The 23,991-nt window shown below is 43.2% G+C and overlaps 2 protein-coding genes across 21 annotated transcripts in view; one reads left to right on the plus strand and one right to left on the minus strand.

Moving 5' to 3' along the window:
* Positions 1–23,991, plus strand: part of LOC122543331 (regulating synaptic membrane exocytosis protein 1-like) — an 845,124-nt gene that overhangs the window by 800,874 nt on the left and 20,259 nt on the right. For 18 of the 20 annotated variants that reach the window (XM_043681864.1, XM_043681928.1, XM_043681937.1 and 15 more), the window contains one exon: positions 16,960–17,069. In XM_043681864.1, the coding sequence (XP_043537799.1) occupies positions 16,960–17,069 (110 nt within the window). Of the gene's footprint in view, positions 1–16,959; positions 17,070–20,330; positions 20,457–23,991 lie in introns of those variants that run through there. The other 2 variants (XM_043682010.1, XM_043682017.1) reach the window with 2 other exon arrangements.
* Positions 8,261–9,557, minus strand: LOC122543380 (SOSS complex subunit B2-like). The gene is made up of 2 exons (XM_043682060.1): positions 8,799–9,557; positions 8,261–8,454 (listed from the first exon to the last, which is right to left on the minus strand). The coding sequence occupies exons 1-2, from the start codon at positions 8,887–8,889 to the stop codon at positions 8,276–8,278; spliced, it is 270 nt and encodes an 89-aa protein (XP_043537995.1). The 5' UTR covers positions 8,890–9,557; the 3' UTR covers positions 8,261–8,275.

Consider the following 23,991-nt stretch of genomic DNA (forward strand, 5'->3'; position numbering starts at 1 on the left):
ATCAATGTATTTCCTGTGTTATCCCATTAAACCAAGGAAAGATCGACATGCATTGACACCTCAGGGGAGTGGGAGTCGTTCAATGATCACTATTTGCTTTTGGTGTACATCCCTTTCCCCCTGGGTTACTATCGTTCCCAAGTATGTGACACCAGGCCTTTTTCAGAATTATTTTGCATCCTAGCCTGTGTAACAGATGGAGTAACTCATCTAGGGGCTGAATGTGCTCCTCCTCTGTTTCTGTTTATAGAAGTAAGTCATCTACATATTGTATTAGGCAGTCAGACAGGAAAAACCGTTCAAGTTTCTTGGCTAAGTGTCTGTGAAAAATGAGGATGAGTTATGAAACCCTTGGAGTAGGCAAGTTCAGGTGTACTGCTGTAGACGAATTTGTACTGGCAGGTCCTATGTAAAGGTATAGACCAGGAACCATTATTGATATCAAGTAGTATAAAGTACTTTACTAGCTACTGTAGTGGTGAGAGGGGTGACTTTATTAAGCTCTCTATAATCAATGTTTAAACACCATGACCCACCTGGTGTTCTTACCTGCCAAATCGGAGCATTATTAGTGGAGGCTAGTGGTCTCAGCACTCCTTGCTGTCACAGATTGTCAATCACCTTGGCCACCTCCCCCTCTGCTTGTTTGGGGAAACCGTATTGTCATTGTGGTTTCAGGTCGGGCCCCTCAATTATCATTTATCCCAGATACACCCACCATCACGCTTATGCTGGGCGAACACCCCTTTGCCGTTTACAATTACCTCTCTCATCGCCAGATCCTTTGTCATTGTTAGGTGATTGAACCAACATGCCCCTATTGAGCTGACTTGATTAGCATAATGGTCCATTGAGATGGTGGATGGGGCATTAATGACTGTCATATGCAGGCATTCACTGGGTCGAAACTAAAATGGCACCTAGTCATATAATCAATGCTAAGTATTAAAATAGCAGGGTATTGGCATGCAATGTCACCCAGTGTAAGTCTATTAGTGCTATAAAGTACCCTTCCTGTACATGGCCAGTAAACCCACATTAAAGCAATAGTCCCTGATGTCTGCCGGGTTATATTGTTAAATCTAGAGGTGTTCAGGGTGGTGGGGGAACTTCTGGTATCCCGAAGGAATTTGACAGGGTAGCCTCCTCCCTCATCATTGACTAGTAGTCTATCTGCAGTATCCCACTTCGTATTGCAGATCTATACTAAGAAGGCAGAAGCCTGACACCGTCCTGCAGACGCCTTAGGGATTGTGGGGGGGAGGTATATACGTATTGGCTGATGTTCATGTCATGGACTGGAGCCTACCGAGTGGGGTCTTCTAATGGTAGTTGGTGATTACCTCTATAATGTCTGAGTCCTGCTGTAGTTGTTGGTCCCTGTGGCTGCAGGGGCTCTACATTCCCACACACAGTGTCCTGTGTGCCTGCAGAGGTAGCACCGTGCTGGCTGCCAAGTGTTCCCCTGGTGTGTCCCTCTATCTCTCCCTATGGCTGTGTAAGGTGGAACTGGGTGTCTCTGGTAAGAACTCCCCCTTCTTTTCTCATTCCTCCACACTGGACCCTGGTTGGACGTTCAGAAGGAAACATTTTTCCTCCTTTCTCTATCTTGCCTTTATTCAATTCATGGGTTTCTTTCTCCTGTACCTGTAACATTCTCCTCATAACCTGTGCCTCACTGTGGCTTGCCTATACAGAATCGAAATTCACACATGCCTTCCTGCTCTCCTTGATGGCATGTGAAACTAGAGTCCTAGCCTACTTAGTCAAGTCAGCCTCAGATAACTGACCACTAAGTCTCCAAAGTCCCCCGTAAAGTGCACTCATAAGTGACTGGCAAATGCAGTCAGGTGTTCCCTTTCTTTTGCCTGCACTTATTCAAACCATCTATGGAGTTCCTTTTATTATAACTGATCACTATTAGGATTGCCTTTTCCATGTTGGCAAGGGCTTCATCTCCTGCATTTAGTGGGGCTGGGATCACAGACTGACTGGCTCAAACACATTACAATGAGTTTTACTTCCTCTCTCTCATCCAGTCCAACCTTCTGTTGTCTGACCTTCTCAAAGAATGTAAACAGATTCAGGATGGTTCAAATTCAGGAAATTCTGCTAACTGTGTTGCAGTTAATGACATAGTGTATGTGACTGGGGGGAGGGGGGCTTCAGTGTCCCTGACCCACCTGTCAGTTGTTGTCAGGTGCATTGCGACCAGGGATGTTCACAGGGGCTCTGAAGGAGTTGACTCCTCTGGGAAGGGTGGAGCAGGTCTCCAATCCCCTCTGTTCCTGGCATACTGCTGAATGTCTTCCCTGACTGAAATTGATTTCTCTGATCTTGAATTGCATTTTTCAAATTTAATTCTGCGATCTCCTTTCTCGTGTCCTCTAGTTCCTTATGGTTTTAACTCCTGCTCTGTTCTTAATAATTGTGCTAAACAGCACATTATTGCTTAAACTTTTCAAGTTTGGAAGCCCGCTTCCCTTGAGTTTTTATCAGATCACCCAATACTTCTGCCCTAGGGATCCTGGTCCCGTTCTATCATTACAAAGAAATTTGCCCACATAGGCCACTTTTTCTTATTGATATACTATCTCAATTTTGTTTCCCATATGGGGCATTCCACTATTCCGGTACCTTTCTCTGCCATTTCAATTAAACAAAAAGCATATGGGGTGGACTGGACTGGGTATTCACCTGACCTGCACATCTTTGAACTGTGGGAGGAAACCTGAGCACCCAGGTGAAACCCATGCAGACACGGGGAGAATGTGCAAACTCCACATAGACAGTCGCCCAAGGTTGGAATTGAACCTGGGACCCTGATGCTGTGAGGCAGTAGTGCTAACCACTGAGCCACTGTGCCGCCTATAAATTAATCAGGCACTCTTGCACATGTCCAGAAATGCGGACTCGTCCAGGATGTCCGTGTGTTTAAGTTCGTTTATTCAGCAAAAGATCTGTGATCAACTCTTAGGAGCAATAATATTCATCTATTGCACACAATTAATATTAGATAAACACGACAAATATTTTATGCTTTAACTTATCTTTGTATGATGGTATATTACCACACTAGAACTTGGTCAGGCTCCACATGGTGATGTCTTCTTCTTCCAATGGTGTTGATGGAGTCTTCTCTTTCAGTGGTTATTCTCAAGTTACTGTCCTGAGTGGGGTTTTGCAGTGATTCTTGTTCTTCCAAGTCTTCAAGCCCTTTTGGGATGATCTTGAGGATCCGCCAACTGACTGATCAGATTTGATTACCCTGATCAATCAGACAACCAGGTGTTGGCACATCGATTAGAGACAAAAAAAACTGTAGATGCTGGAATACAAAATACACTGGCAGGAGGTTGGAAGAACACAGCAGTCAGGCAGCATCAGAAGGTGGAGATGTCAATGTTTTGGGTGTAACCCTTCTTCAGGACTGGGGCTGGGTGTAGAGGGAGCTGCAGATAAAGCAGGTGGCGGGAGCAGGGTGGTGAAATGGGCATAGGTGAAGACAGGTAGAGGGTATGACCTATTTGGTCAATTGGAGGTATGAATCTAGTTGGTGGCAGGAAGGTGTAGAAGGGAGGGTTGGTGGCTGGGAAACATTGGTAAAGGGTTTAGGGTATTTAGGACATAGAACATAGAACAATACAGCGCAGAACAGGCCCTTTGGTCCTCGATGTTGTGCCACCTGTGAATTAATCTAAGCTCATCCCCCTACACTATCCCAACATCATCCATGTGCTTATCCAAGGATTGTTCAAATCTCCCTAATGTGGTTGAAGTAACTACATTGGTAGGCAAGGCATTCCATGCCCTTACCACTCTTGAGTAAAGAGCATCTGTGTTAAATCTATCACCCCTCAGTTTGTAGCTATGCCCCCTCGTACAAACTGACATCATCATCCTAGGAAAAAGACTTTCACTGTCTACCCGATCTAATTCTCTGATCATCTTGTATGTCTCTATCAAATCTCCTCTTAGCCTTCTTTCCAATGAGAATAGACCAAAGTCTCTCAGCCTTTCCTCATAAGACCCTCCCTTCAGACCAGGCAAAATCCTGATAAATCTCCTCTGCATCTTTTCCAATGCTTCCACATCTTTCTTGTAATGGGGTGACCAAAACTGTACACAATATTCCAAGTGCAGCCGCACGTGCGTTTTGTATAGTTGTAGCATGTCATTACGGCTCCGGAACTCAGTCTCTCTACCAATAAAACCTAACACACCATATGCCTGCTTAACAGCACTATCAATCTGGGTGGCAACTTTCAGGGATCCACGTACATGGACTCCAAGATCCCTCTGCACATCCACACTACCAAAAATCTTTCCATTGACCCAATATTCTGTCTTGCTGTTATTCTTACCAAAGTGGATCACCTCACATTTATCTGCATTGAACTCCATTTGCCATCTCTCAGTCCAATTCTGCAGTTTTTCCAAGTTCCCCTGTAACCTGCAACATTCTTCCACACTGTCCATTACTCCACTGACTTTATTGTTATCTGCAAACTTACTAACCCATCCACCTATGCCTGCATCTAAATTATTTATGAAAATGACAAACAGCAGTGGTCCCAAAACAGACCCTTGTGGTACACCACTAGTAACCAGACTCCAGGCTGAATATTTTCCATCAAACACCACTCACTTCCTTCTTACAAAAAAGGCAGTTTCTAAACCAAACTGCTAAATCGCCCTCAATCCCATGCCTCTGCATTTTCTCCAACAGCCTATCATGTGGAACCGTATCAAAGGCTTTACTGAAGTCCATATACACCATGTCAACTGCCCTACCCTCATCCACATGCTTGGTCAAAAAAACCCAATGAGGTTTGTGAGACACGCCCTGCCCTTGACGAAACCATGTTGACTATCTACAATCAAATTGTTGTTTGCTAGATGATTATAAATCCTATCTCATAATTATTTCCAAAACATTTCCTACAATAGACGTAAGGCTCACTGGTCTATAATTACCTGGGTCCTCTTTACTGCCCTTCTTGAACAATGTCACAACATTTGCAATCCTTCAGTCCTCTGGTACTAAACCTATAGACAATGACGACTCAAAAATCAACACCAAAGGCTCCAACACCTCCTCCCTAACTTCCCAGAGAGTCTTCGGATAAATCCCATTCAGCCCAGAGGACTTGTCTACTTTCACACCTTCCAGAATCTTCCTTTTGCCTCGATCCTTTCCACTCTAATATCTCATATCTCATCCTTCTTCTCTACAATATTCTCCTTTTCCTGAGTGAAAACAGATGAGAAATATTCGTTTAGCACTTCTCTGATCTCCACAGGATCCACACACAACTTCCCACTCTGTCTTTGGCTGGCCCTATTCCTACCCTAGTCATCCTTTTATTCCTCACATACCTATAGAAAGCTTTAGGGTTCTCCTTTACTCTACCTGCTAAAGACTGCCCTTGTCCTCTTTTTGCTCTTCTTAACTCTCTCTTTAAATCCTTCCTAGCTACTCTGTAACTCTCATCTGAACACTCTCATCTGAACCATTGTCACATAAGCCTCCTTCTTCCACTTAACAAGAAGTGCAATTTCTGTAGTAAACCCTGTTCCCTTACCTTATCGCTTCCTCCCTGCCTGACAGGGACATAACTATCAAGGACACGCAATGTCTTTTCCTTAAACCAGCTCCACATTTCGATTGTCCCCATCTTCTGCGTTTTGCTACCCCATTCTGTGCATCCTAAGCCTTACCTAATCGCATTATAATTGCCCTTGCCCCATCGATAACTCTTGCGCTGTGGCATGTACCTATCCCTTTCCATCACTAAATTATATGTAATTGAATTATGGTCACTCTCTCCAAAGTGCTCAGCTACCACTAAATCACCTGGCCTGGTTCATTACCAAGCACCAGATCCAATGTGGCCTCCCCTCTGGATGGCCCTTCGACATACTGTGTCAGGAAACCCTCCTGCACACATTGGACAAAAACCGATCCATCCGACGTAATAGAGTTATAGCATTTCCAGTCAATGTTGGGAAGTTAAAGTCCCCCATAATGACCACCCTGTTTCTTTCACTCCTACCCAGAATTGTTTTGCTGATCCTCTTCTGCACATCACTGGAATTCTGTGGAGGCCTATAAAAAAACTTTCAGCAGTGTGACCTTTCCTCTCCTGTTTCTAACCTCAGTAGACAAGTCCTCCTCAAAAGTCCTTTTAGCCACTGTTATACTGTCCTTGATTAACAAGGCCACACCTTTTATCTTTTATCGCCTTCCCTGTTCTTAATGAACAATCTAAACCCTGGAACTAGCAACATAGGTAGACCCTGCTCTACCTATGTCTCTGAAATGGCCACAACATCGACATCCAGGGTACCTATCCATGCTGCCAGCTCACTTTTCTTATTTCATTTGCTTCTGGCGTTGAAGTAGACACGCTTAAAACCAGCTTGCTGTCTGCCAGTACTCTCCTGCGACCGTGAAATCCTGTCCATGCCCTCCCTACTCTCATCCTCTTGTGTAGTGGAACTACACATCTGGTTCCCATCCCCCTGCTGAGCTAATTTAAACGCACCCGAATAGTACCAGCAAATTTCCCACCCTGTGGTTCAAGTGAAGACCGTCCTGTTTGTGGAGGTCCTACCATCCTCAGAATGAGTCCCAATTATCCATGTACCTGAAACCCTCCCTCCTGCATCATCCCTGCAGCCACCTGTTCAGCTGATACCTCTCTCGCTATCACCTAGCATGGGTAACAAACCAGAGATAACAACTCTGTTTGTTTTAGCTCTCAGCTTCTACTCTATATTCCTGAAATCTGCCTTACACTCCCCATCCTTATAGAACATAGAACATAGAAGAATACAGCGCAGTACAGGCCCTTGGGCCCTCGATGTTGCGCCGATCCAAGCCCACCTAAACTACACTAACCCACTATCCTCCATATACCTATCCAATGCCCTCTTAAATGCCCATAAAGAGGGAGAGTCCACCACTGTTACTGGCAGGGCATTCCATGAACTTTTTCTTTTTTTTTTAAAAAAAGATTTTTCCACCCAGAAGTACAGACTGACAAATAAAACAACACTTTAGGTTTGCTGTATACCATTGTGCACATAGGTATAAAAGAAGAAACTTAAAATTGCACAGTATCATCTCTCTCTTTAGGCCACCACTGAACTACTTTTGAATTGTCGTCACCACCACAATGCAGCAAGTGTGGTAGGTAATTCACAGAATCCAAGTCCCACAGATGGAACCGTAGGCTCAGGCAGTGGAATAACTTCCCCGCCCCTCTTTAAATGGGGGAAGCACAGCAGCAATGGTGTAATTATGTATCTAAAGTTAGGCCTAGATCATAGTTTAAAATTGTAGAACACAGCTGGAAGCAAGAAATAAATCACTTAAACTTATACATTAAGGTTTAAGATATTAAAATTCACATTGGTGCATGTGCTCATTAAAACTAGCATGTAAGCAGACATGTTAAAATCTGACCTAAACCAGTTATACATTTATAAATAGTAAACATTTCTGTAGCAACAGTACGGACAACCTTACTGTCAGCTCTGATCCAATGTTAAACTGCATGATGTCAATGCAACAACTGATGCCCAATAAAAGTGCAATTACAGACTACTTCTGCATGTGATTTGACCTATGGCTTTTAAAGAATTCAATGGCATTTCCTCAGAATCTTCCACCATTAAAAGGGATTGAAGACAGATACACTAACAGATGCCAGCCACCTTGTGTTCTTAGTGATATTCCTTAAATTTAGCAGCAAACTATTCAACAGTAAAGCATGATTAGATAGAATATGCCAACCCTCCATCCTGCTCTCCTCAGGTTAACATCTATACAAAACAGATTCTGAAAAAACATTTGGCATTGATCAGTTGCAAATTCTTAATAGTCTAAGTGGATCAAGTTGTCATTGCACATCTCCATTAAGATTATACAAATTAATGTCATTGTTAAATTTTAATCATTTGAAAAACTTCATATCACTAAGCTTATTTTACAGGAGTCCATTCAGCTCCAGTATCTCCAAAGGACTTCGTGCACCATGGGAGTCATATTCTTAGGTTTTGTTATTCAGGCAGAAAACTGACACCTCACCTACTAGGTCCAAATGAAACGTGTTTAATTATCCTGGCAGGATCATCAAGAATCCCAATGCAATTTAAATTAGCATTCTTTACCCATTCCCCGAATTGCCATTGTAACTGAACGCCTGCCAGTTTGCAATGGTTAACATTTTTACTGTAAACAGACATCTAACGATACTGGCACGTTGTGTCATTCGGACACGTTCTGCCATTTGGCCACATTGACGTACCCTCTCGTCAAGCGAATGATATCCCCGGGCTGAATTAGACCTCCAACCTCATCCCACACTGAAATTGTGATGCTGCCAGTTTTGTCGGCTACTTTGCACGACCTCACTTCATGTCCATCTTTAGTTTTGGTAACGCGACCTGCACAGAGAGTGAATAAAAAAAAAGAACCTATAATTAGTTTCAGAAGCGTACATTCATAAGGCTGTCCAGAAGCGGATGCACTTAACTGCACCAGAAATAAAACTCACAGATAAAAGAAATTTGGAGGCGTCGCTTTGATATAGGAAGCTGACCTGTACCTCGCTAACACTTAATAAAAAAAAACTGGCTTGGTTCACTTTCCATGTTTTTTCAAAAGGACTCAATGATCATACTTCCAGCGTGTCTTGGGTTTTTTAGTAAACTTAAATAGATAAGACCGTCTGGTCATTATTTAAACGATCAATTTCTTTTTTCAGGGCTGGAGCCCCTGCCTAACTTACCTATTTCCAGAACAATAAAGATGACATTTAAATTTTTCATTCCTGGTTTAATGTCTTTAACAAACGCGTATGTGTCGTTGGCCATGCTCATGGTGATTGTGAAAATTTGCGGACACACAACGCAACACAAAGCATCACTCGGGGGGAGGGTGGGTGGAGGGTGGAGGGGGGGGGGGATGATAAAGAGAGCCCCGCTGGCTGGAGCCCAGGCTCCCGAGTGCGGGAAGGCGGCTGCTGCTGCTGACTGCCCCCCCCGCTCCTCTCACACCGGGGATGGGGAGGGGGGTAGAGAGAGAGAGAGAGGGGCGAACAGAGAAAAACAAAAACTGCAACTTCCGCAGATTACAAGCCCCTCGGGTGACAATTCTAAGTTAATGCTTCCTTCTGATTCAAAAAGCCAGCGAGCAACCCACCCCCCCCCAAAAAAAAAACAAAACTCAGGGATTTAAATTTTAAAATCGAAGAGGAAGCAGCCCAGCTCTCCCTCCTGCTCTCACTCCCACGCTATTATTTTATTGCAGTGATAAGCAAACTCTGGCTCACAGACAGGAACATACTCTCTCTCTCTCTCTCTTTTAAACTCGCATCTGAGCCAGCAGCAACTTTTTTTTTTAATTAACTGACTCGAGTCATGATTAAACCCCGTGACCAGAATACATGACCGGGATAAACGCTACTGACTTGGCCCTATCCCGACTATAAAGTGCCCCTCGCTGCCCCCCAGCGCCCCCTCACCACCCCGCGGCTCTCACACAAAAGCCCCTTCTTTCTACCTATGTTGTTGGTACCTACATGGACCATGACTTTGGGCTGGTCACGTTCTCCCTTCAAGACTCCAAAGACACGATCCAAGACATCATGGACCTGGGAGGCAATATACCAACCGTGAATCTCGTTCGTTCCCAACAAACCTTCTATCTAACCCTCTAACTAGTGAGTGCCCAGTGGCTCCTCCTTCCCTTCTTTCCCTTCTGTGCAACAGGGGCAGACTCTGTGCCAGAGAACTGCACCCACTGCATACCTCTGGTAAGTTGTACCCCCCCAACAGTATCCAAAATGGTATACTTGTTTTCCAGGGGAATGACCACATGGATCCCTGCACTGACTGTTTTTCCCCCCCTTTGAACTGTTACCCAGCTTTCTTCGTGCCTAGGAGTAACTGCTTCCCTGTAACTCACCTCAAACATCATGCAGGAGGAACATTCCTCTCTTTGCACTGCCATCCCTTATCAGAATATTAAAAAAGAGAAGCTTACCTGATGTGTCCCTGGTGTTTAAGGTTAGAGGAGGTGGTTGGTTGGAAGGCCCTAAAAAGATAGAAAATACTTTCTTATATAGCTGGAGCTGGATAGTGACTCACCGCTCCCAATAGGCCCCTGGACCAAGTTCCTGCACTTCGAGCTGCTGCTGCTGCTGAAAAACAGAAAAAATAATTTTTTGACAATGTTGAGTCCTCTAGGGTATAGGCTGCCCAGGCGGAGGATGAGGTGTTCCTCCAATTTGTGATGTTGTTCATTATGGCCTTGGGGGCCTTGTTCTTACCTACCACCCCATTAGTCTCCGCATCTAACGCATCATCCTTAAACACTTCCACCAATTCCAACGAAACCCCACCACCAAGAACATCTTCCCCTCCCCACCTCTCTCTGCCTTCCGCAAGCACCGTTTCCTTCAACAGTCCTTGCTTTGCGTCACTCTCCCCTCCAATCCTCCCGAACCCCCAGGTACCTTCCCCTGCAGCCGGAAAAGATGCAAAACCTGTCGGTACACCAACTGCCTCACCTCCATCCAGGGTCCTAAACACTCCTTCCAGGTGAGACAGAGGTTCACCTGCCTCTCTTCTAATCTAGTTTACTGCATCAGATGCTCCCAATGTGGTCTTCTCTACATCGGTGAGACCGAACGTAAACTTAGGGAATGGTTCACCAAGCATCGCAGCTGGGCCCGCAGGGACCAACTGGACTTCCCGGTCACCACCCATTTTAATTCCTTTTCCCACTCCCATTCCAACATGACCATCCTTAGCCTTCTCCATTGCCACAATGAACCCCACCACAATTGAAGGAATAACACCCCATCTTCCGCCTGGGCAGCCGACAGCCTTGAGTCCCCAATTTCAAATAACCTCCCTTCCCATCCCATACTCCATTCCCAGCCTGCCCTCTCCCTTCCACTCCTCCCTGCCATCAACTGATTCATTCCTCCAATCAGATCACACCCTCTGCCTGTCTTCACCTATCCCCACTTCACCACACTTCCCCTGCTGCACCCTTTGTCTGCAGCTGTCCCTATACCCACCACCAGTCCTGAAGAAGGGTTACACCTGACTCGTCAACTTCTCCACATCCTGATGCTGCCTGGCTTGCTGTGTTCTTCTAGCCTCCTGCCTGTCTATTTTGGATTCTAGCATTCATAGTATTTTTTTGTCAAAACCAAGGACCTAACCATTCTAATCTCATTTTCCATTACTTGGCCCAAAGCTTCTATGGAAGCAACTCAGGAAATTTGGCATGGCTATAAGGACCCTCACTAACTTCTACAGATGCAACATAGAAAGCATACTGTCTGCATGCATATTCGCCTGGTATGGCAACAGCTCAGACCAGCACTGTAAGAAACTATAGAAAGTAATAGACATCACAGAAGCCAAACTTTCATCCATGGACTTTATTTACATGGTTCATTGTCACAGAAAGACTGCCAGCATCATCAAAGACACATTCCACCCCAGTAATGCTCTCCTAGAATCTCTTCCATCAGGCAGAAAGTTTAGAAGTTTGAACACATGCACCAGCAGGTTCAAGAACAGCTTCTTCCCTGCTGTTATCAGACTGATGAATGCACTTTCTAACTTCAACTAATGTTGATCTTGCCTAGCACTTGCCCTGTGCAGTTTAACCTATATGCCTCTCTCCAAGTGTTTTTTCCACCCTATGATGTGTATGTCCTTGCTTACATTGATCTACCTGTACTGCTCATAAACAAAGCTTTTCACTGTACTTAGGTACACATGACAATAAATCAAATCCAATGAGATAACAAAAATCCAGAGACAGTATGTTGTTGTCAGGGTGAAGGGCAAGGCCAATGGGTGTAGGGAATGCTGGATGACTTGAGAAATTGAGGTTTTGGTCAAGAAAAGAAAGGATGCATATGTCAGGCAGAGATAGCAGCGATTGAGTGAATCCCTAGAAAGGTGTAAAAGCAGTAGAAATATACATAAGAGGCAAATCAGAAGGGATACGAGAGAGTTTTGGCAAATAAGGCAAGAAGAATCCAAAGGGATTCTACAAATACATTAAGGACAAAAGGGTAACTGGAGCCATAGAGTCATAGAGATGTGCAGCAAGGAAACAGACACTTCTGTCCAACTGGTCCATGCCACCCATATATTCTAAATTAATCTAGTCCCACTTGCCAACATTTGGGCCATATCCCTCTAAACCCTTCCTATTCATAAACACATCCAGATGCCTTTTAAAAGTTGTAATTGCATCAACCTCCACTACCTCCGCTCACAGTTCAATCCATACATCACCCTCTGAATGAAAAGGTTGCTTCTTAGATTCCTTTTAAATCTTTCCTCTCTCTCACCTTAAATATATGCCCTCTAGTTTTGGACTCCATCCCCATGGGGAAAATAGATCTTATCTGGTTACCCTATCTGTGTCCCTCATGATTTTATAAATCTCTACAACCTCCGATGCTCCAGGGAAAATAGCTGACCAGGTATCCTAAGTAAATTTAGATTCATTTGCCAGCACTTGGCTCATATCCCTCCGAATTCTTCCTGCTCATGAACCCATCCAAATGCCTTTTAAATGTTGAAATTGTCTCAACCTCCACCACTTCCTCTGGCTAATTCCATTCATGTACCACTATCTGCATGAAAATGTTGCCCCTTAGTCCCCTTTTAAATTTTTCCCATGTCACCTGAAACTAATGGTCTCTAGTTTTGGACCCCCCCACCCCAAAGAAAAGACCTTGGCTATATACCTTATCTATGCCCTTCATGATTTTATAAACCACCATACGGTCACCCTTCAGCCTCATTGCAGTAAATCAGTGCAGGGATTTCCACATGCAGTCTGACCAGTCCCAAAGCTGCTGACTGCCCATACCAGATCCCAGCCCAAAAACTGTCTCCACTCTGCTTCAAGCCTCCAGCCTGCTCGACTCCAGCTCTCAGCTGCACCACTCCCAGGCTTCCTGCCTGTTCTGTTGCATGCCTCCAGTTCGCTCTGTTCTGGCTCTCAGAGGCTCCAAGGTAAGCTTTCTTATCAGAAAAAACACACTGTATAAGCTTAGAAAAAAAAAGAGAGATTAGATTAGAATCCCTACAGTATGGAAGAAGGCCCTTTGGCCCAACAAGTCCACACCAATCCAATCCTCTGAAGAGTAACCCACCCAGATCCATTCCCCTACCCTATATTTACCCCTGACTAACGCACCTAACACTGTGAGCAATTTAGCATAGCCAATTCACCTGACCTGCACGTCTTTAGATTGTGGAAGGAAACCGAACCACCTGGAGGAAACCCATGCAGATACGGAGAGAATGCGCAAACTCCACACAGACAATCGCACGAGGCTGGAATCAAAGCCCTGATGCTGTGAGGCAGCAGTGCTAACCACTAAACAACCAGTGTTGAAGAAAAAGGGGGCAAAAAGCGGACGGAATGATGAACCTTGGGCTGAGGAGCCCAAATGCTGCCTGCTCCAGTACCACTATCTTGTTGCACCTTAGTGAAAAAATGGGTCAGTGTGCAATTAGGTCAATGGTAATCACTAACAGTGGGATCAATAGGTATGAGTGGTCAATGGAATTATTGAGTATCAGTGGGCGATGTGGTTAGTGGATATCAATAGGCAATAGGGTCAGTGATATCGGACTGTATATTCTCCATATATATGTATGCCAACTATAAAGAAAAGTTCTAAAGAAAGGACCACAATTTGGGATTAACCAAAAAACTTAGAGGAAAGCTTCAAACTTCAGGAAAAAGCATTAACTTTACAAAGAAAAGTGACAGGTCAGATGGTTGTTCAGAATACAAAGAGCATCAGAGAATGACTGAAAGTTTAATCAGGAATATGAAATTAGAGCATGAGAGGGAGCTATTTAATAGGTAAAGTAGTAAATAAAGTGAGTTGATCCTCTAGATAGTTAATAGATAATATGAAATTTTAAAAATACTTTGCATCTATCTTAAAAAGTACAAAACATCTTCCCATTATTGCTCTAGGTTAGGCCACAGAAGGAGGGAAAAATTTAATGAAATTACAATCACAAGGAAAGTAGTGTTAAGTAAACTTGATTGAAGCTATGGGGTGACAAGTCTCTCGTTCCAGGCGAAGGTGAGGACTGCAGATGCTGGAGATTAGTCAAGGTTAGAGTGGTGCTGGAAAAGCACAACAGGTCGGGCAGCATCCGAGGAGCAGGAAAATTGATGTTTCAGACAGGAGCCCTTCATCAGGAATGAGGCTCATTCCTGATGAAGGGCTCCTGCCCGAAACGTCGATTTTCCTGCTCCTCGGATGCTGCCCGACCTGCTGTGGCTTTTCCAGCACCACTCTAATCTTGACTCTAATCTCCAGGATCTGCAGTCTCCTCACTTTCGCCTGGTTGATTTTAACCTTACTGCGAATTCTTTTGCAAGGATGCCTACCTTGAAGAAGTTCTCCTCCATCTCTACAAAGTTCTCAGTGAGTCTCTCTCTCACTGCAACCCCCAAGTCTCTAGGTCCAGATTAATTTCATCTTAGGGTCATAAAAGAAAAGGCTAATGAGATGGTAGATGGTTTAGCGTTAATTTTTCAAAATTTCCTATATTCAGAAAATGTTTCAAATTGAAAAGTAATAAATATAACCTCTCTATTCAAGAACAGAGGGAGGCAGAAAACAGGGAACGGTAAGCCAGTTAGATTGATGTCTTTCGGGGGAAGGTGTTAGGAATCCATCATTAAAGAAGTTGTAACTGGACACTTGGAAAAACTCAGAGTAATCAGGAAGAGTCAACCTTGTTTTTGTGGCAGAAAATCCTCTTTAACAAATGTAGTAGACTTTTTTTTTAGAAAAGGACTGAGAATTCAGGGAGCCTATACTGTGATTGAATTTCTAGAAGGCTTTTTTGTTCCAGAAAACAGAAGTTCATAATGCAGGGGGTAATATATTTGCATGTATATAAGATTGGCTATCTGGCAGGAAACACAGCAGAAATACATGAATACTGTGCATAGTTGTGCTGTCCTTATTTAAAAAAGGATGTAAAGGGGATGCAGAGGGTATTTATAAGAATACCTGGAATCAACAGGTTGTCTTTGGAGGAAAATTCTGCAGACTAAGCTTGTTTTCACTGGAGTTTAGAAGAGTGAGGGATCACTCAATTGAAGTAAATGAGTGGATATGGAATGGATGTTTCCTCTTGTATTTTTTAAAAATACCTTTATGACAGAAATGAAGGGAGGATATTTTACTCTCAAAAAGTTAGGTAATTTTGAAACTCTGCCTCAGAAGGCAATGGAGACAAGGTAATTGAATATTTCTGAGGCAGAGACATTTAGATAATTGTTAGGCAGGAGACTCACAGGTTTTCTGGCGTAAATGGAAATATAGATTTTAAAACAGAAGAAGATCAGCCATGATTTTATTGAATGGCAGAACAAACTCGAAGGACCGAATGATCCATTTCTGTTTTTAACTTGTAAACTTGTAACAGTTGAGTTGAGATCAGTGGGTATCAGTGATGATAGGGAGGGAAAGTATTGACGTCCTCATTCTGGTTGGGTATTGGCAGTCTTCGAATAAAGAGTGGCTGGTAGCTGCTTTGTGTTCTTCCATGCAAAATCAATCTTGGTGTAACTAAGTATTATGTTTTTAATTTATGCATGCCAAGGTCCGACCATCTATTTGAAGTATACAAAATACATGCCACTTTTCTGACATGAGCAATATTTTGGACAGTTAAGTTCCAGACTTAGAAAGGCCATTTAGTGTTTGTAAACAGGCATTGCACAGTGTCTCTGCCACAAAGTGTAGCTCAAATGTATACTCCATACATGGGCAATTCTCCCTGTCTCAGACCAAGTCACACTGTTTCAAATCCAGTTGTATCATTCACAAAGACGGCAAATATTAGATTCAATAAGTAGAGGCTAGAGACGTACCTGAAAGGAAGAGGAAGTAGAAAACAGGTGAGGTGAATTAACCAGAGAGGGCTGAAGCTTGCGTGAAATATAGTGATATGTTGTAATTATTATTATGCAATTGAAATCCTGTTTGCCATTTCCAGCCTTGATAAACCTTCATGCTAATCTCAGACTCTCCATCAGTTCCATTTGAATCTGTTCTAAGGGCTTTTGTCCTACTCCAGTCCACATCACCAGCCATTGATTCTAATAACTCTGGTCTCTCAGTATTAGGCTTCAACATCTTACATTTCCCTATCTCTATGTGTTCACTCAAGCTAACATATTACTTAATTATCCAACCAGATGAGCTATCCTCTGACTCATGGCTCTTGTCCCAAACTTCTACCTCTCTAATACATAGCATTTGTGGAGAGAACACCCCAATTAAGATTCTAGGTGTAAAGCTTATATTCAGAATGGGAGAAAGAATTAAATCAGACATTTAAATTCAACAATACAAAGAGACTGTAAATAAACTAAGGATATTAGAATGACAAAGAACTGGAGAAAATTTGAGCTAATTTGAGTCAACATAGAGTAGAATGTAGAAAATTTGAGATATTGAAATGCCTCTCAAACCAAGATTTTATCATCCAGTATGATGATTTCCTTTGTCTCTTTTCCTTGTGCCTAGAATAAAGTGCTTTGAGTCATTTTTCAGCATTAAAGATATGGTCAAATGGAAGCTGTTGCTGTAAGCTCCTGGGTGATGACTGGTGACTCCAGTGAGTATTTCAATGGGAGAGATGGGAAGGAAAATTATATTAGAAGAAAAGCTAGTCATTGGAATGGTTTACTATGAACTAAAAGCTGACATGAGAGGACTGATTTTCATCAGGAGAACTGCAGTTTCCCAACCCATGCTTCATGTGAGTGCCGTCCTTTCTTGAAGCAGTCAATCACCAGGTTAAGTTGAAGCAATCATTCAGCAGAATAGTTCCAGCTGCACTAAGTGCTATTGTCTGTTTCAGTTTATTCCCTGGGATGAGACTGGGAGCTGACAGTCAGTTCAGTGAATTCCTCGATGGACTGGGACCTGCACAACTTGTTGGGAGACAGACATTAGCAACACCTGCCATGGGTAAGTGATGATGGTCACCAGAATTGCATTGAATATTATTTGCAAAATGTTTGACCAAAATAGACCATGGGAGTTTATTTAAGAAGCATGAGAGAGCCAGGTTATTTTAAATTTAACTTAGTAAATATTTCTGTACATATGGATCAAAATTCTTTGTGTTTTGCCTCGTCATTCTCAGTGATACATTTTGAAAGTTATTTCGAGCAAGTGTTTTTTGTTGGACCTTTTCAATCTTGTTGTATTTGAGGTTGAATGTCCTGATAATTAATAATTATGCATAAACAAATAAGTGGTGCATTGTGGACAAATGAGGCATTAGTGTAGAGTAAATGGAATTTCTTCTTGAAGTGCTGTCCTGTGATTCAGCAATGCTATGCACATATTTTCCCCATGTTAGACAATCCCAGATTTTGAATGTAGTTTGCTCGCTGAGCTGAAAGGTTCATTTCCAGACGTTTTGTTACCTTACTAGGTAACATCTTCAGTGGACCTCATGTGAAGCAATGCTGAAAATTCCTGCTTTCTATTTATATGTATATATTTAGAAATATATTTATATTTACATATAAATAGAAAGAAAGAATTTTCAGCATTGCTTCGCGTGAAGTCCACTGAAGATGTTACCTAGTAAGGTAACGAAACGTCTGGAAATGAACCTTTCAGCTCAGCGAGCAAACCTACATTCAAAACTTCAACCTGAGCTACAAATCTTCTCAAAACTCACTAATCCCAGATTTTATCTGTATCAACTGACAATTGGCTTAGAGTTTGGAGAGGAATTCTGTTAGACAATATGGTTAAGTGCTCCAAATCCATGAAAACATTTTATTTTTTTGCACACTGACAATCCAGAGATGTGAGAGGGGCAGTCGTGTGAGCTTGATGATCATCTACTATGTTAAGGTACAGCAAGGTTAAGGGACCAAATAATCTATTCCTGCTCCTATTTCTTAACTTCTTTCTCTTAAACTGGTTCATAAAAAATGCAAATGCAAGGAAACTGAGACAGACAAGTAAATTGCTGGAAACATACAGTATCTGTGCAAAGAACACTGAGTTATGCAAGACGGCCAGAAGCTAGAGTAGATTAGTTTAGATTCTAATATAGATTCCCTACAATATGGAAACGGCCACCCGGCCCAACAAGTCCACACTGACCCTCCGAAGAGTAACCCACCCAGACCCATTCCCCAACCCTATATTTATCCCTGACTAATGCACCTAATGCTACGGGCAATTTAGCATGGCCAATTCACCTAACCTGCACAACTTTGGATTGTGGGAGGAAACCGGAGCACCCGGAGGAAACCCACACAGACACCGGGTTTCCACAGAGACAGTCGCCCAAGGCCAAAATTAAACCCGGGTCCCTGGTGCTGTGAGGCAGCAGTGCTAACCACTGAGCCACCGTGCCACCCCAGATCACTGCAGGAGGAAGGAGAGGGTGGAGGGATGTGCGGTCTGGGAGGAGGGGGAGAATGCAAACTTACGTCAGCCTTTACAGGTTTACGGTGGTGTTTTAAAAAATTCTCAAGGTCAGGTTCGTAGGAGAGTAGTCTGACACAGAACAAACGACCAAGAGGCGAGTCTGCTAGAATATGGGCATTTTATTCCCCGCAGCGTCGCCACAACCAACGGGTCTGGCTTATACTCACTCTACATGTTACCGGAACTGGGAGCCGTCAGTTCTCGTAGAGCGGTTGCCAACAACCCACGCTCGGCGGTTAAACGTAACCCCGGAGCAGACTCACCGAACTGGAGACTTTTCCAGCTGATATACTCTTTTCCAGATATAAACATTCATGTGAACAGCAGAGCAAGGCTAAAAAACACATTCCATTCTGGTTACATACAGATAAAAAGATTCACACGGGGAGGTGTGTAATAAGATTCACACGGGACTAAGCAACACCTCCATTCCGGTTAGATTCACACATGTATTGGGACATAATTTTTAACCGTTTCACCACATTCAGTGCGAATACGGTGCAAATGTGTCCCACGAAGAGTGAATGGCAAAGACAGCAAGTTCAGTGAATATTGAGCAAGTGATATTCTTGAGTGCGATATCGAAAATACAGTGCAATAAAAACAGACAAAGACCTTCAGAAGTATAGAGAGTGTAAGGGACTGTTTCAAATTGAAGGACAAACAATGGCCACGATATTTGTCAGATACTATTAAAGTCAATAGGTATTTTATTAGCCTGTTTAGCGTAAGAGAAATAACAGGGATAGAGTGGAGCGTGTTAGAAACCAACGGAAAATCTGTGCCTGGAGCTAGATGAATAGCTGATGTCTTAACTAATCACTTCTCATTTATATCCACAAAGGAGAACGATACTTCAGGCGGGTATTTCAGTTTGATTTGTGATTTTCTCGAACACGTTAAGAACAATAAGGAGGAGAGTCTGTGACGTGGCGGTCCGTCGAGTTTGAGGATGATGGTATTTGTTCCTTTCATTTATTTATGGGCTCTGAAGTGGCTTATGAGTCCACTCTTGACTGAAAATGTCCTTCGCATTCAGGACACGTAGTTCCACCTCGCAGATCGGGGTTTTGTTGTTCTTGCCTCACTTTCAGTTTTCTTCTCTTTCTTCTGATTCTGCACATCTGTTGTTTTCGAAAGTTGTTGTTCCTTCTCGAATGATGGTTTGCCAGAGTTTCCTGTCCTTGACATTTCTTTCCCAATTGTTGATTTCGAAACTGCATTTTTCACCACATTCCATTGCTTGGCCCAATACATGTGTTACATTATGATTCACACATGTATTGGGACATAATTTTACACCACAGGTGGTCAGGGTCGCTTTGTGTGCTGAGGAGTTTAAATGTGAGGCAGTTCGCGGGGGTGGGGGAAGGACACGGGTGGCTGTTTATTTGGCGGCAGTGAAGCCATTGAGGGAGGGTGGGATCACCCGTTGTTGGGACATAGAGGGTTGTGATAGATTCAACACCGCCCAATTCCAGGAATCCTGCAATGAGTAACTCCTCTTCCAACTCCCCAAAGCTTGTCCACCATTTGCCAAATATGTGCAGCTCCAGAACTCTTGAATGGCATCCTGAAGTAACTGCACAGAGGCTGGTATCCCATCATCAGGTCACCCTTATGCAGTGCATTGGCTATGACCAATGAGCTCAAAGTTAGTCTGTGAACTTGGGAGATTCTAAATCCCCTGTTTACATTTTAAATTTTTTTTAGGCAGTTTGAATCTCCGAGTTATATTTATTTTTCATTTTCTAATTTTTTTTCTCATTTCAGCGGTAGTGCTCATATTCCTCAGCACCCATGTGTGTGTGTACGTGCAAGATCCAGTGAAAAACACCAAGTGAAAATTCCACCACCAGAAACATCACCCATGCGCCCAATGAACCAGTGATAAGCAAAGCCCAGCGTGAGCAATGCTTACATGAAAATGGTGAAGGGGTGGGTAGGGACTAAATTAAAACAGAATTGCAGGAGGAAACAAAGTACATTCCCCGCAGTGCCCACCTGTCCCGAAAGAGTCACGTGTTTATTTTTTTTTGTCTTTACCAGGAAGAAAAAACACCAATTGGCCAGTGACAAGCAGTGCCCTTCTCTTTAGGGGCAATGCCTATGTGAACGCAAAAGTGAAGGGGAGGCTATGGAATAAATCAAAATAGAATCGGAGGGGGGAATAAAACACTCCATTGCTCACAAGCCCACTTTCCCTGAAAACCTCAAGGGTTCTGGTAGACGCTGCGTGCTCCTTCTCCAGAAACACCCATGCCTGAAAGTGGAGCAGATAATTGGCTATAACGCCCCCCCTCCACGGTCTGCTGCTTGGGCCTGTTTATGGCCAACCTGACCAGGCCCAGCAGCAAACTCACATGGAGATTCTCTGAGCTGGCCTCCCCCGCTACACTGGATGCCTCCTGTTTTTCTTTCTTTTAAGAAAGCTAATTGAATGCTATCCTTTATTGTGAAAGGATAAGTCTACTACAGGATGTATTGCTTCAGCAATATAAGGCATTGTTGAGACCACTTCTCAAACACTGTGTGCTCCTTATTTAGGGAAAGATATAAAAGTGTGCTGGATTCAGCTCAGAGAAGGTTTACTAGATTGACACCTAGAATGGGAGAATTATCTTATGAGGGAAGGCTAGACAGGCTGGTCTTGTTTTCTTGGTATTTAGAAGGATGAGGGGGTGACCAGATTGAAGTTGTTACAATCTTGAACAGTATTGACAAGGTAGATGTAGAAATCATGTGAGGGAGTCTAGAACTGCAGGGCATTGTTTTAACATTAGCAGTCACCCTCTCAAAACAAAGTTGAGGGGATTTTTTTTCTCTTGGAGAGTAATTAATCTGGAATTCTTTATCACTGTGTTGTTAAATCTATTCAAGGCTAAGCTGGATGGTAAGCACTGCTGTTTCACAGCACCAGGAACCCAGGTTTGATTCCAGCCTTGGGCGACTGTCTGTTTGGCACTTGAGTATTCTACCCATGTTTGGGTGCACTGGTTTCCTCCCACAATCCAAAAATGTGCAGGTTAGGTGAATTGGCTATGCTAAATTCCCCATGGTGTTCAGGGATGTGTAGGTTAGGTGCATTAGTGTGGGGTAAATGTAGAGTAATGGGAATGGGTTTGGGTGAGATACTCTTTGAAGGGTTGGTGTGAACTTGTTAGGCTGAAAGGCCTGCTTCCACACTAGGGAGTCTATGATTTTTAATCAGAAAGGTGATCAAGGATTATGAAGGAAAGACAAAAAAGTGTTATTGAGGATTATCAGATCAGCCACAATATCTTTGAAAGATAGAGTGGGTTTAATGGACTGAATTACCTATTTCTGCTCCGATGTCTTATGATCTTACGAAGTATTGTTGATAAAAAGACACATGTCAGCAAAGCTTTTTGTCTTGCACACATCAGAACAGACACACATAAAAAAAACAAATTTCAAAGGGAATGACAGTTTACACTCCGTGAGAAAAGGCTATCTATACAATTGGTATGCAGACTGAAATTACCGCACAGTAGCAATTATCCCATCACCAAGTCACTCTTGATTTACACGTGTACAATATAGTTTAGCCAGTTCAGAGTCAATCCCCAGAACTGAGAAGATTCAAAGTCCCCTGGTTTTATATTTTTCTCCTTTTTGTATTTATATTGAAGTGCTTATTCCTCCCCAGCACCCATGTTGTGTGTGCGTAGGTGTAGAACACAATGAAGAACAACGTGTGCAGAAAACTTTAATGGCATTCCACCACCAAGAAAAGAAACACCCAAGTGACAAGCAATGCCCTTCTCATCGAGGGCAATGCCTACATACACGAAAAAGTAAAGGGGAAGGCAGGGATTACATCAAAATAGAATCAGAGGGAGAAATAAAACACTGTGGTGCCCATCACTCCTTGAAAACCTAGAAGGTATTTGTAGACACTGGGTGCTTCTTCTCCAGGACACATGGACCTGAACATAATCATGGAACAGAAGCAGGCCCTAATGAACCCCTTCACAGCCCACTGCCTGGATATATTTATGGCCAGTCCGGCCATCCCCAGGAGCAGATCCACAATGAGACCTGCCCTCTTCCCTCTGCACTGGGTGCCCAAAGATCATGAGCGTGGTTGAAGTGCAACCAAAAACACAAAAGAACATCTTTAAGAAAACTAAAAAGGGAGTGAAGATTCTCGTATATACCCCCTTATTTATTTATTAGCCAACTCAAGAGCCACTTCCCCACAAACAAGTAAAGCCAAAAAAATCCCCACAGTAACACTGGCTATGGCTAGCCAGCTCAGAGTCAGTCCTCACCTAAGGAGGTTCTAATCTCCTAATTTTTATATATATATTTTTTTTCTTTTTTTGTCCCGTGTTTTTTTTGTGATCAAACAGTGACACTTTAGTTTATTTTTTTCCCTTGTTTTCTTTTTCTCTTTTTTTGTTTTTGTTTTTTTTTCTTTTTTCTTAACCCCCCACACTACCGCCTAACTGCAGTAGTGCTTATTTTTTTTCCCAAGCATTTATGTTGTGTGTGCAGGTGTGAGACACAGTGAGAGACACAAGGTGTACGAATCTTTATTCAATTTCCACCACCAGGAAGATAGGAAAACACCCAAGTGGCCAGTGACAAGCAGTGCCCTTGTCCCGTGTTTATTTTTTCTCTTTATTTTAGTTGGGCTGGGAGTCCGTGAACCACCGCAACACTCTGGTTCTTTTTTTTTCATTTATTTAACCCCCACACTACCACCTAAGTGCGGTAGTGCTTATTTTATCCCCAGCACCCATGGTGTGTGTGTGCAGGTGTGAGACACAGTGAAAGACACAAAGTGCACGAATCTTTATTCAAATTCCACCACCAGGAAGATAGGAAAACACCCGGGTGGCCAGTGACAAACACTGCCCTTCACATCAAAGGGCAGTGCTGTGTGATCAAAACAGTGAAGGGGAGGGTAGGGACTAAATCAAAATAGAGTTGGAGGGAGAAATAATGCACTCCACTCCCTGCGGCGCCCAGCTCTCCCTGAACAACTCCAGGGTGTTGGTCGACACCGCGTGCTCCTTCTCCAAGGACACCCGGGCTCTAATGTAACCGCGGAAGAGGGGCAGGCAGTCGGCCCTAACGACCCCCTCCACAACCCGCTGCCTCGACCTGTTAATGGCCAGTTTGGCCAGGCCCAGGAGCAGACCATGTCCCGTGCTTATATTGGTCAGTTAGTGTTTCCTGCATGGCCCTGATTAACAACAACCCGAGTCAAGAATATCAATGAGCTACATCTCTTCCAATCAATATACATCCCGTCTGCTAGTTTTAGCATGAACCCCTTTAACCATCAGTACACAGTGATAGCAATGTGAACCAGTGTGACAGAATGCACTGCAATGCTTTTATTTTCTGTTTTCATTTTAAGTTTTGAACATTTGTAATAGTTTACTTTTGTTCATGTTCTGTT

Source organism: Chiloscyllium plagiosum, chromosome 3 (assembly GCF_004010195.1).
Source record: "Chiloscyllium plagiosum isolate BGI_BamShark_2017 chromosome 3, ASM401019v2, whole genome shotgun sequence".
In the NCBI taxonomy this organism is placed as follows: domain Eukaryota; kingdom Metazoa; phylum Chordata; class Chondrichthyes; order Orectolobiformes; family Hemiscylliidae; genus Chiloscyllium; species Chiloscyllium plagiosum.